Here is a 12243-nt window from a genome sequence, read left to right as displayed (position 1 = left end):
CTGACTTTAAGCCTTTTTGGTTTGAAAACAAGCTGTGGGGGTGTTGTATTCAGTCTCTATATTTCTCTAGTTAAGAATCTATAACTACTACTACTATTAGGTGGAATTCCACATCAACACCAGGGAAAAAGAGAGATCCCAACTTTTGGCTACATAGCTGAGCTAGTGTAAAAGTTTTTCTTAGTTTTTATGTGTGTGTGCAACACTTTTCAAGGTATTGTGCTGCCGACTCAACGGTCGATTTGTCATAGAAAAACAGTATTAGTAAAAGACTTTTCTATATTACAAGAATTGAAAATAGCAATGTTAATTGTGTCCTCAACTTCCTTACATTCAATATCCCTTCATTACATTTGTTGTGGGAAAATGATTTCACAAATAATTAAGTACTTTGATATCTCAGCATTCTAGAATTACAGGAGCTTTTATGTGACCTCACATAGAATGATGAAAAAAAAAACTGTACGTATCTGGAAAAATAGTTTAAGACTATTCTGGGGTTCTCTTTTAAATTATCAATGAGTATCATTCCGGCATAACTACCCCACCACTAATCTCTCTAGCGCTCTCAGCTATCAACGATCGACAAAAGTAAAAGAAATATATAAAGGAAATGAAAGTAAAAGTGATATGATAGGTCAATACCACCTTTCACAAATGAACCTAGTGCAGGTCTTTTTGTAGTTTTCACACATAAAGAGCCCTGTATAAATCCATGAGTAGGGAAATTTTAAGCTCTTAAGAAGATGGTTATAAGGAATTACCATGTAAATAACATGGACTATTGCTTTCAAGCTCCAACTTTTACTGAATGGCTCAAGCCATCAACGGCAACCCCTATTTCTTCATCTTCTCCTTCAGGGAATCAACAAACGCAGGATACAAGCACCATGAGTGTCTTAAAATTACCTTTCTTTTATCGTCAAGAAGATCATGACCACGTTCTTGATAAGAAGACCAAATGCTTACCTCTTCTAAACAGGTTAACTGAAACTAAGCCTTTGAAAGAAGAGAAAGTCCTGACAGAAGAAGAGACATCAGGGATCAGAGATGAGAAGCTAGAGAAGGTCACAGTTACCTTGCATATTGGATTACCTAATAATGAAGGTTTTGATGGCGTGACCAAACCCTTGAACTATAATGATGATGAGAAAACTATCAAGAAGAGCTTTGAAGGTTGTTCTCTAAACACTGAAGGTAGGTTTTGGATCCCCACACCAGCACAGATACTTCATGGGCCAACACAATTTTCTTGTTCAGTCTGCAGCAAGACCTTCAATAGGTACAACAACATGCAGGTGTGTAATTCTGTCTCTAATTATTTCTTTTTTTTTATGTGTCCCTCACAATTTACATGCTTTTTACTTGGTTATTGTTATGATGACCTGATCGAAAAAACATCATGGTGGCCTATAAAATAACTGATTCAACCTTTTATCAGTAATAACTAACAAAAACCTTGAACTGATCTGGTGCCCGCAGTGGTGCCAGATCTAAGGATTTCAATTTTCTTTCTCTCTTAATTTATTCATTAAAGTTTACTTGAGATTGATCAGTACTATACGTGTACACGTCTCATATTCATTACCTCTTCCATACATTTCTTGAAATTATTATTTGTCAGTTTTCAAGTAGAGGATTGAAAAACAATATATATAAGATATATTGGCTTTAATGTGTATGACTATTTGCATATACACCTTCTAATAATACTGATTTGTTTAAGGTATGGAGGGAGTACTTAAAACAAATCTAATTTGATTAAATGGTTTGGGAGAAATAGGAAAAAGATAGGGTTTGGGAGAAAACACTACTAATGATTACTTATTTCATTACAGGGGTAAAAGCAGTAGTAACAGTAACAGCAGGGAAGATATATAAGACTAACTACTCCAACTTATTGTGGTACTTTTTATTTTGATGCCAACTGCTGCTCCTCTTATTTCCTAGCAATAATTGATTAGTGAACACAAGTTTTCATTGCAATTAGCATTGAAGAAACACTATGAACCTAGGAAGAAACTATGAACCGAACTTTTTCAGAAGATGAACAACCTATAGTAAGCATCTAAAACAAAGTGGACATTTCATACTTTTCCCGATTCATTCTATCTATAGAGTATGTAGGACCGCATAGTTGATTTCTACGGCATTTCAAGAAATCACTACTTCCTTTTCAATTTGTTGGTCCACAAAAGAATGAGACAACTCTTCTCAGATAGTTCTAGAAAATGATAGTGAGAACATTCAGGGGTACATGCAATCTGTTATAAGTAATCAAACTTTCAATCATATTGATAGAAAGGATGACCATTCTGATCGATGAATTATGAATACCTTCAAACATGTGCATGTTGAGTTATTTTCTGCCTACAGAATTTTACAAAGTTCCAAAAGTATTATGAAACCATACGTGTACATAGAACCTGTAAGGGAATCCAATGTCCAAATTAAGGTAATAATCCTACTAAGTATCTTCCCTAATGTTCTTATAATAATTACCTGTAAGATTTTAATTGCAAGCTCTTAGGGGGAAGAGGATGTATTTCCGACATATTGTCCCAGATATCACTCCTCTCTCTCTCTCTATATATAGGCTTTCTCTTAACGGACATGTTATATAGTGTCTTGACGCATCTTATTTAGTGTCTTGAACAGTTTATTTGGTGACTTGCCCATGACCATATAATAAGCGTAAATGAAAAAGTTGTTCAAGACACTAAATAAGTTGTCCAAGATACTGTGTCCGCGGATAATCCGTTTAAAAGAAGGCCTATATATATAGGCTTTTTCTTAAATGGGATGTCCGTTAACGGACATATTATATAGTGTGTTTCACAACTTATATAGTATCGTATATAAGCTGCCCACGAACAAGTTAATAAACGTACGAACATGTCCGTTTAAGAGAAAGCTTATATATATATATACAATATATATATACTTGGAGCAAATAATTAATGACTTGATAGTCTTGGAACCTTATGTAGTGTTATGTCTGTAGTATACTACTATTGGACTACAACAAATAGCTGCACACGAACTCCTGGATTAGTTACCATTGATTACAATTAATTAAGGTCACTTTGCTTGGAACTATATTACATATCTATCTGGATCTTTACAGTAGACATTTAAACACTACAATCATATGTATATCATATAACCACCTTTTGTTTTTGTTTACTTAATCACTAATGACAATAATTTGCAGATGCATATGTGGGGACATGGATCACAATATAGAAGAGGACCCGAATCGCTTAAAGGAACACAACCAACAACAATGTTGAAGCTACCTTGCTATTGTTGTGCTCATGGTTGCAAGAACAACATCAACCATCCTAGAGCAAAACCATTGAAGGATTTTAGGACTCTTCAAACACATTACAAGAGAAAGCATGGTGCTAAGCCATTTTCATGTAGGAAGTGTGGCAAGTTATTTGCGGTAAAGGGAGACTGGAGAACGCATGAGAAGAACTGTGGCAAGCTGTGGTATTGTACATGTGGTTCTGATTTCAAACATAAGAGATCACTCAAGGATCACATAAGATCATTTGGAAATGGACATACTCCACACCCTTGTCATCAAAGTTTTGAAGAAGAAAAGGAATGTATTACGGGGTCCGAAGATGAAACAGGCTCAAGAAGATCCAAGTGATCAATCTCCAATTTACTATACTATTTAAGGTTACATGAACACCATGTGAAAGTACTATGATTGTAGTAGGCTTATCTAAGCTTGTGCTCAGTAACAAAATACTTTAAGAAAGTGTTGTTGCAGGAAACACCTAGAGAGCAGTTTGATACTGAGCACAGATGATACGATAAGAAGATAATTAATAAAGCTACATAGTTGTCTTTATTTATTAGTGGGTGTTTACTGAAAATGAGGGTGTTGACGACTTGAAGTAGCTGAATTTGCTTCAGTGGCAAGATTTAGGTAAAGTGGCATAATCTGAAGTCGAAATGTTTGTAAAAGCTCAGGTACGTGTTTGTAATCACTCGATCCTCATGGAGAATATTTGTCCACTTCAATGTCTAGTTGGTAATTGGTAATCTTAATGAATTATTAAGTAACAGATCGATTGTTGTTTTTGTAGTAATGGTCTTATGATCACGTGTTTGAGCGATTTCAATTATATCCAGTTATTCACAATTTCACACCATTTGGTAGGCTGTACTGCTGTATGTAGGCATGTCTTATACATCGGAGTACGGGACATATGGAGATAGATTTTGGCTTTTTGGGGTGAGCTTGACCAGCAGGAAAGGCATAGTCCATCAAGGTTGTTTAAAAAAGGGGAATCAAATAAAGTGTAAGAGATCTTCCACCATGTTTTGTCGGAGCGGTGCTGTGAGCGAGCGAGCCACTATTTGAGCTTTTAACCAAGCCGTGTAAGCTCAATGGTTCATATAACAACCAATACAGAGACAGTTTAACAACTTGAGTCGAGCCAAGTGGGACGGTGGAAGGACTAATTAATCTACGTTCACATGAAAGTGAATCATGCATGAACCATACTGTGGGAGTGAGTCGCAGACAAAAGAATACTCCCCTTTTATCCATCTTTTTTGTTTGTCGCACGAATCGCACAATACTAGACACCAAGGAGTTCTGTGATGGCTGCTGGAGCCACAGTTCGAGGCAAAGCAAAACCAGGGGAAAGTCAATTCTGTGAAATTCAGATACAATCCTACTTTTTAAAGATTTTTAATGCGGCCAAAATGCACTGCCCATTTGCCTATCTAATAATCTTCAATGTACCCTTCCGAGTTCCGAAACGTTATTCCTATTAGCAATGACGAAGCAGAGGTTTCAGTGTCTCAGCTGAAGGATATTCAATCTGCTTGTACAGTAACATCTCTAGATGATAAATTAGTACATGCTGTAATAGAAAATTTGTTCAAATGTGGACGTACAGAGGCTTCATTGAAGGAGAAAACTAGTTACAAATTTCCTAAACAAAAATGCGCATTGAAGATTTGATATTTTGATCTAAAGAGATTGAAAGTTGCACTAACAATGAAGGTTGCTTTGGATGTTTAATTGACCGAATATTTCTACTAATTTATTGAGTATAGATTGTTTAAAAACATGATTCTCTCGGAAATAGATTTTTTTCTGGAAAACAATCAAGAGAACTCTCATGTTTACCAACTCTCATAATGTGATTGATTAGAACAGTTGAGATCCGATCATCACAACACTACATAAGACAGAATCAATATATATAATCATAGAAGAGGCTTATGAAGGTATAGTATGCGCGCAATTCAACTTTCCATATATAGCTTTAAGGGAAGGGGACCCCTTATTAATTGTATATATAGACCATGGCGCAATCGTCATAACACATCTTGAAGCACTTCTCACTGTTGATTCTCTCCAACAATTAGTTGGCACAGCACTTGAAACATCAGAAATAGGCAAAAGGCAATTAGCTAGAAGAACATTCTTCCTTTTCGTCGAAAAACCTTCTTTGCAACATTGTGGAGGAGGAATCTCATTGACGAACTCCAAGTTTATTTCGAACAACTCATCCTCCTCATCTTCCTCTTCACCCTCTAGACCAATGTTTGATTCTCTTTCAAATGTATTCTTAGTCTTAGAAGCCATTGCTGCTAATGTAAATCTAACATCCATGAAGTAGCCTCAAATGTTATATATGGGGAAATAAACAAAGTTGTTTGAAAGAAGAGGATCATGAAAAGGTGGCAAGTTTACCACTCTTCAACAAATCTACAACAACAAACTAAAAAGTTTTCAAACACCTATCTACCTCAACGGCTGCACCCAATAACCTACTCTGACATGCTGTTTATGACTTTATGCCATAAACAATTAGAAATATCTGATCATGCCTCAGTTTAGGAATTACACAATAATTCCTGGTGTAATAATGTATTTTACCTACACAATTTGAGTAATTATACAGAAATTTTAGCGTGATAATTATCTTGAAACCCATGATAGTGTGTGCGCCGCGCGACCATCTTTTGATTAATATGAAACTCGATGATCATCTAAATTGCCAGTTATCCTGTGTGTGACACACACACTCGAGGATCATTATCATTAAGGAAGGTGTTGAACATTCTGAAAATGACAGTAAATTCTCATTCATATCAATTAGTAGAGTACACCATAATTAACATGAGTTTTTAAATTGGACCAGCCTTTTTTCTACCACTAAATACTCTTGATAAAATAATCAAACAAATTATTCAATGCCTTTAAAAAAGACTATTTTGTCATTTCAATTTTTACTACCGTTTATATCCTTAACTTAACATAGGAAAAAGAGGGTGTTTGTGTAAATTCAAGTCGAAAACCAAATGCACACAATATATAAATTATACGCATATATAAATTATTTATAAATTAGACTTTAATTACCATAAATACACTCTGCTCCTTTCCCCTCCTTCCGTCTCCCCTTTTTGGTAAACAATAACTTCTTTCATTTCATCTTCTTTTTCTGTCTCCTCATCTTTTCTTCTTGACTCAAAAATCTCTAGACACTCTTCTCTTTCTTCTTTCACTGTCAGTGCAAGTGCAGAGAATAAAAAAGTACTTATTATTAATACTAATAGTGGTGGGCATGCTGTTATTGGGTTTTACTTTGCTAAAGATCTTTTGAGTTCTGGTCATGAAGTCACTGTGTTGCGGGAACGAGGATGACTTTCACACCTCGAATGCAGTGTAAGTAAGATTAGAAAATAAAAGTTTTTGCATCCTCTCGCCTTCCAAAGTTTCAAAACTCTTCAGTTCTCCAAAGTCCCAACCACCTTTATGAGTCTTCCTGAAACTTCGTTTCTTCACCAAAGCATCAACCAAAAAGAAATCTGAGAAATTTAAGCTCTATCAAGTTAATTGAATGATTTAATCCATTTTTTTCTCTATCTTCCTCCGTTGGCAAGAGGTGGCTACTCCGTTTCCTCTCGCTCAGGTTCTTTCCATTCATTCTCTCCTTATTATGTTCATCTTCCTTATTCGACTTCACAATACAAATTGTTAAAAATAGTTTGTGTTAGGACTTGGGAAGGAAGCAACAATTAGTGTTTCAATTTTTATCGATTAATTTTACTGGAATTTATACATTCTTCTATTTCTCCTTTCCTCATTCTATTGCACCTTTTAACCATCCATGTCTATGAGGCCATGTGCAATTTCTACTGTTCTAGATAATTATAGGAAAGTTAGTTTTTTTTGAAATGGTTATGGGGTTAAGGCAGACCCCCACCTGTGTTTATTGAACGTTGAACCTTATAAAGCCTCCCTAAGAGTTAGATCATTAGGGAAGCACACAAAGCCTTACAAAATCAAAATGCAACACGCAACAAACTTGACAAAGATGAGATTACTCACTAGCTAGACATATCACAATGGGTCCTCGATCAAGAATGAAGTGATAGCAAGCAATGCTATCTCATTCTCTTACTTTTTGGTCATTAATTGCTTCACTATCTTTGGATGATCCTTCCTAAGATGAGTCTGCGTTTTCTCATAGTCCGCGAAAGAAACCCTAAACCTGCACAACACACATAAGTGAGTCCTAGAGTGTCATCCCAAAACTCTTTGGTGTAGTCCTCAAGATTCCTCATCTTTTTGTTTTTAACTATTGACTTTACCTTTTTCATCATTGCAAGAGTGGGCTCTACTTCTCCCGAAGAACGCTCTTGTATTCTTTTGCTTCTTTTTGGATTCGCAACACTCCATTCGTTTTGATCCTTAGACTGGGTTGTATACCCTGATGTACTCTTAGGAACATGATCTACAAATAATTCGTGTTCGGATTCAAGGAGGTCATCTTCTAATTCTCCTTCGCTCGCATTAGCTAACTCCAAAGTGTTCATCTCTTGAGTCCCAATTGCCAAGACATTTATAGGGTCTTTCTCATATGATACTACCCTACTAGTTGAGTCTCCTCTGTTAGAAGCACCCATACTAACAGTTAGGCCACCTCTAGATGATGTTCCACCTTTTGTAGCAGAGCCACCTCTAAAACTTCCTCTTGCAGAAGTGCCACCTCTTACATCACTATGATGTTGATGTTGATTGATTGATTTGTGCAGTGTACTTAATTCCTCCTGTTCTTCTTGCTCAATCATTTGGAAGGGATTTACATTCTGCACAATTGGCTTACTAGGTTACTCTGTAGCTGGAGATATAGAAATTACATCGGAGTCCTGAGCTGTAGTGTTATTTTCCACCACATTAATGACTTTAGCTACTTCGGTTGGTACATTCACTGTTTGCTCTTTTCGTTTGTCACCGGGTCTCTTTCACTACCCATACAGTTTTAGTGTTTGATGTACAACCCGACCGCTTTGTGCCCAAATTTTTGCAAGTTGAGCGGGCAACGGAATCCATGGATATTCAAGGTCTATGTCCATCTCCTTTTCATTCATCTTGATCCTAACTTTTCTTGTACTCATGATCAATCGAACCTCAACACAAAACTTTGCAAAGTTAAGCCTTTGCCTTAGCTTAGTGGCCTGGTCCATACACATAGGGTTTCCTATTAGACTTGCTACATAGTCGAGTCCATCATCTGTCCATAGTTGTTTGGGTAGGTTCATCAGTTTTACCCAAACTGGCAGTGTTTTGATAGAAGATTTCTGAGCTTCCACCTCCGGTGTCCACTGCCGAATGACAAAAAGCTTCCCAGTGATATAGATTGGGTCTGCTTCTAAGAATTGCCTCATGTCTTCCACTAAACTAAACTTGAAGTAAAATAAATCTTTGTCAGTAGAGATGGAGTACCCACCTTTGAGTTTCCAGTTTTTTTGCACGAAATCTTGCACTAGTGGGTAAGGCAGCCTCCTTCCGAAGAAGAACCCCACCACGTAGTTGCTCCACTCATTTATACCCTTGTTGATAAGCTCAGATGGGATTGTTGCAACACCGTCAACTATGTTGACATTCACCTTCTTTAGTGCAGCAGAGTTGTCAGAGCGACTCGCTTTAAAGAGAGAGCTCCATGAAGAATTAGCGATGAGTACTAACTTGAGTGAAGGAGAGGCCAAGTTAGCATTTTGAGGAGTAACATTACAAGCAACAGTTAGAGATGTTGCTGGTAAGGGGGGGAAATCATTGACCGAAGCTAGTGGGTTTTCCATAGTGGTAGAGTATAGATCAATTCTTAGAGGAGAGATCTTCAAAAAGAGCCTGGCCAGAGAAGTAGAAGTTGTCAGTCAATGGTGGTCAAGCTTGGGAAGTTTGCCTAAAAAGGGAGCTTTTTTTGTAGGAACTCTTATAGCCTATGATAAAAGATTACTAGAAATGGAAAGGGTATACGGTTTCTCTCACTAGAACTAGAGAGGGCCACACCATGTTGCGGCCTCCCCACCCTAACTACCAAGATAATTGTTGCAAGATTTCCTAATCATGTGTTATATGCTTATAGTTACATATTTCTTTGACTCAAATTCACAACCCTTTTTATGCAGAAGTAACAAAGAGGAAGATAGTTTCAGGAAAACAAACAATCATTATAGGACAATCATTGTAGGAAAGTTAGTTAACTCCAAGGAAGCCATTTGTGTTGTAGTATAGTTTATTATTTTACAGGTTAAGCTAATTTGCTTATGATTTTGGGTCAATTTATTCTTTCTAATTTGTTGAAATGAAATGCCTGAAATGTTGTAGAAAAGCCTGCGGAATTATTAGTTTATTTCTGTTATGCCAAGTTATACTCTGTTAAAGTCTGGTAGAATGTCAAAGCTATCTCTACTGTTAGTTCATTTGTATCGAAACACCAAATATGTGAATAGAGATTGTACATGTTTTTGTCCTTTCAGAATGTGTTGTGGTGGTGTAGTGCATAGTGGAGTTTGTATCTTTATTCAATATTTTCTTTTGGGTGCATATAGGGCTGGCAATGGGTTGGATCGGTCCGGATATATGCAAATCCAAAATCGATCTGCTTTTCAACAATACAAACCCAGAACCGGACCCGATCCGAATGGATATTTGAGTTAGAGAACCAGAACCGAACCGAAAACTTTTTTTTGATTCCGGATCCGATCCGTTCCGAACCAATAAGCTCAATTTCAACTCGGTGAACCGAGTTTTTTATAATTAGATCATAATTTTCGTTATATAAATATTAAATAATTTTTTTTTGCTAAACACAAAAACAAGGTACACAAATCCAAAAGACATAATGAATTATTTGAAATCCAAATTTGTAAAGGAGGATTTTTCTTTAGATAGAAACCATCTTTTTATTATGTAAAAAAATATTGTAATATTACATATGTATTTTGCATATCTTATTTTGGAACTTTAAATATTGCAATGTTGCATAAGGTAATAGAAATATATGGTGGAGGAAAATTAGGAAGAATAAGACTAAAAATTTTAATCGGATTAGGCCTATAATGGTTCGGTACATACTTAATCCAGAACCAATCCAATAAGAGTCCGGTTCTGATTTTCAAGACCCAGAACCGGTCCAATATACTAACTACCTGATCCAGACCCGCTTTTATTGGTTCGGATCGGATCGGGTATCGATTCTTACCCGACCCATTGCCAGCCCTAGGTGCATATATGATGTTCACTATTGAAATATATTTCTTCTTCAAAAATAAATCTATATATAATTCCAGTTTTAAGCCCTGATCTCTATGACTTGGGTTGATTCCTAATTTTGGGATATTTTCATCTTCAATGTGATTTGATTTTTTTTCCATTAATGTATAGGTTTTGCCTTCAAATATCACAATTTTGCAAGCAACTTGATGGAAGCTCCTGCCATGCGTTATCTACTTAAAGAAATTCGGCAAAGAGTTGTCAGGTTCTCATGGGATATAGGTTAGTCTTGACACTTCTCTTAGAGTTCTTTTCCTTATCAATTTGTTTCCCAGTTAATTCTTCTTTTCATTGATGTACTCATATCCAAGTCGACTTTCTGATTTGGGGATTCCATCATTGTTAAAAACTATTAGGTTTTTTTATATTGATGTATTCATATCCAAGCCAGTTTCTGATTTGGGGTGTTCCCTCATTGTTAAATCTAATTCCACTTTGCCAATGCAATCTAATCGCTAGAATGTTTAGTTTTGACCCATTGTGATCAACAGGTGTTCTTCTGTCAAAAAATTGCCTTGCAGTCAACTTTGCAAAAAGAGTTCAGACCCCTTGACTGTTTGTACTTTTAATGGGACTTCTAATATGAGATGTTGAAAAAAAAAAAGAAAGAGTGATACAAAAGCTGGTATTTTAAGAAAGAAAAACAATAATTTTATATGACCAAGATTGTTTCATGGAACACTACTACTCATGTGATAGCCGTAACAAACTTCTCATGAGTTCATAGTGATATCATATGTTTAAGTGAAGATGTATGAAAAAGGCACTTTATGCATAACATGCGGTAAACTCAACTCTTTCAGTCTATTTTCAGCTTACATTTGCAACCATAATCGCACAAACTTTGGTGCATTTGGATCATAGATGACGAAAATTGGGATTGTGGTGCGTTTGCTCAATTATATAAGTAAACGTAAGACTGCACTTTACTCACACTAATTAGATTTGTGCGAGGTGTGGACCAGGACCAACATAGACGATCATGTTAGCTTCCTGACAATGTTGTATATTACTGTCGTATGTTTTACTTGATCATGTATGGTACCACCTTCCCTTCCCTTCATCATCTCTCTCTCCCAAACCTTCATTAGAGTTTCTTCTGTTCCTTTTATATTTGATTCTAATCCTTTAATTAACTAGCCAAACAACATATTTGTGGGTATATGGAATCAGAGTTAGAGCCATTTAATCCTATGTACCTTTGACATTATGTTACTTAAATACGGTGGTCCTGAACTTCAAAGGGCTTCAATAGAGACTCAAGTCAGTATATTCCTTGGTTATGATGAGGTGGGGAATGATCCATATATGGATACAAGTAAGTGAGTGGGATGTAGATGGTCATGCTTTATAGTTTCAGTAATATAAGAGTTAAGCTAAGTTTAAAATAGGATAGAATTGACTATATGATTTTTCTCGGAATATCGTTTTGGTTATGGCGACATTATCGTTTTATCGTTTTGGGTCTAAGATTTAGTAGTAGTGTGTTTTTTTTTTAAATGGGGGTTCAATTTATTATTCAACCATTTTTTTTTTAATTTGAATATGATTTTTAATTTAGAAGAGACACGAGGACCTACTGGTAATGAACTTAAACATTATAGGACTTAGTTGCGTAAGGTTGAGATATAATGCATCAT

The 12243-nt window shown here is 36.0% G+C and overlaps 1 protein-coding gene across 1 annotated transcript; it reads left to right on the top strand.

Moving 5' to 3' along the window:
• The first annotated feature begins 640 nt into the window (after positions 1-640).
• Positions 641-4102, top strand: WIP3 (WIP domain protein 3). Its single transcript, XM_086580116.1, has 2 exons — positions 641-1298; positions 3215-4102. Exons 1-2 carry the CDS (start codon positions 747-749, stop codon positions 3659-3661), a joined length of 999 nt encoding a protein of 332 aa, XP_086436242.1. The 5' UTR covers positions 641-746; the 3' UTR covers positions 3662-4102.
• The last annotated feature ends 8141 nt before the right edge of the window (positions 4103-12243 follow it).

This window comes from Coptis chinensis, chromosome 8 (assembly GCF_015680905.1).
Source record: "Coptis chinensis isolate HL-2020 chromosome 8, ASM1568090v1, whole genome shotgun sequence".
In the NCBI taxonomy this organism is placed as follows: Eukaryota; Viridiplantae; Streptophyta; class Magnoliopsida; order Ranunculales; family Ranunculaceae; genus Coptis; species Coptis chinensis.
This window is presented reverse-complemented; position numbering and strand designations above follow the sequence as displayed.

Excerpts from the sequence above, each read along its gene's own strand:
- WIP3 (XM_086580116.1), top strand. The coding sequence starts at position 747 with ATGGTTATAAGGAATTACCATGTAAATAACATGGACTATTGCTTTCAA. Across the intron at positions 1,299-3,214 it reads ATAGGTACAACAACATGCAG|ATGCATATGTGGGGACATGG; the intron begins GTGTGTAATTCT and ends AATAATTTGCAG.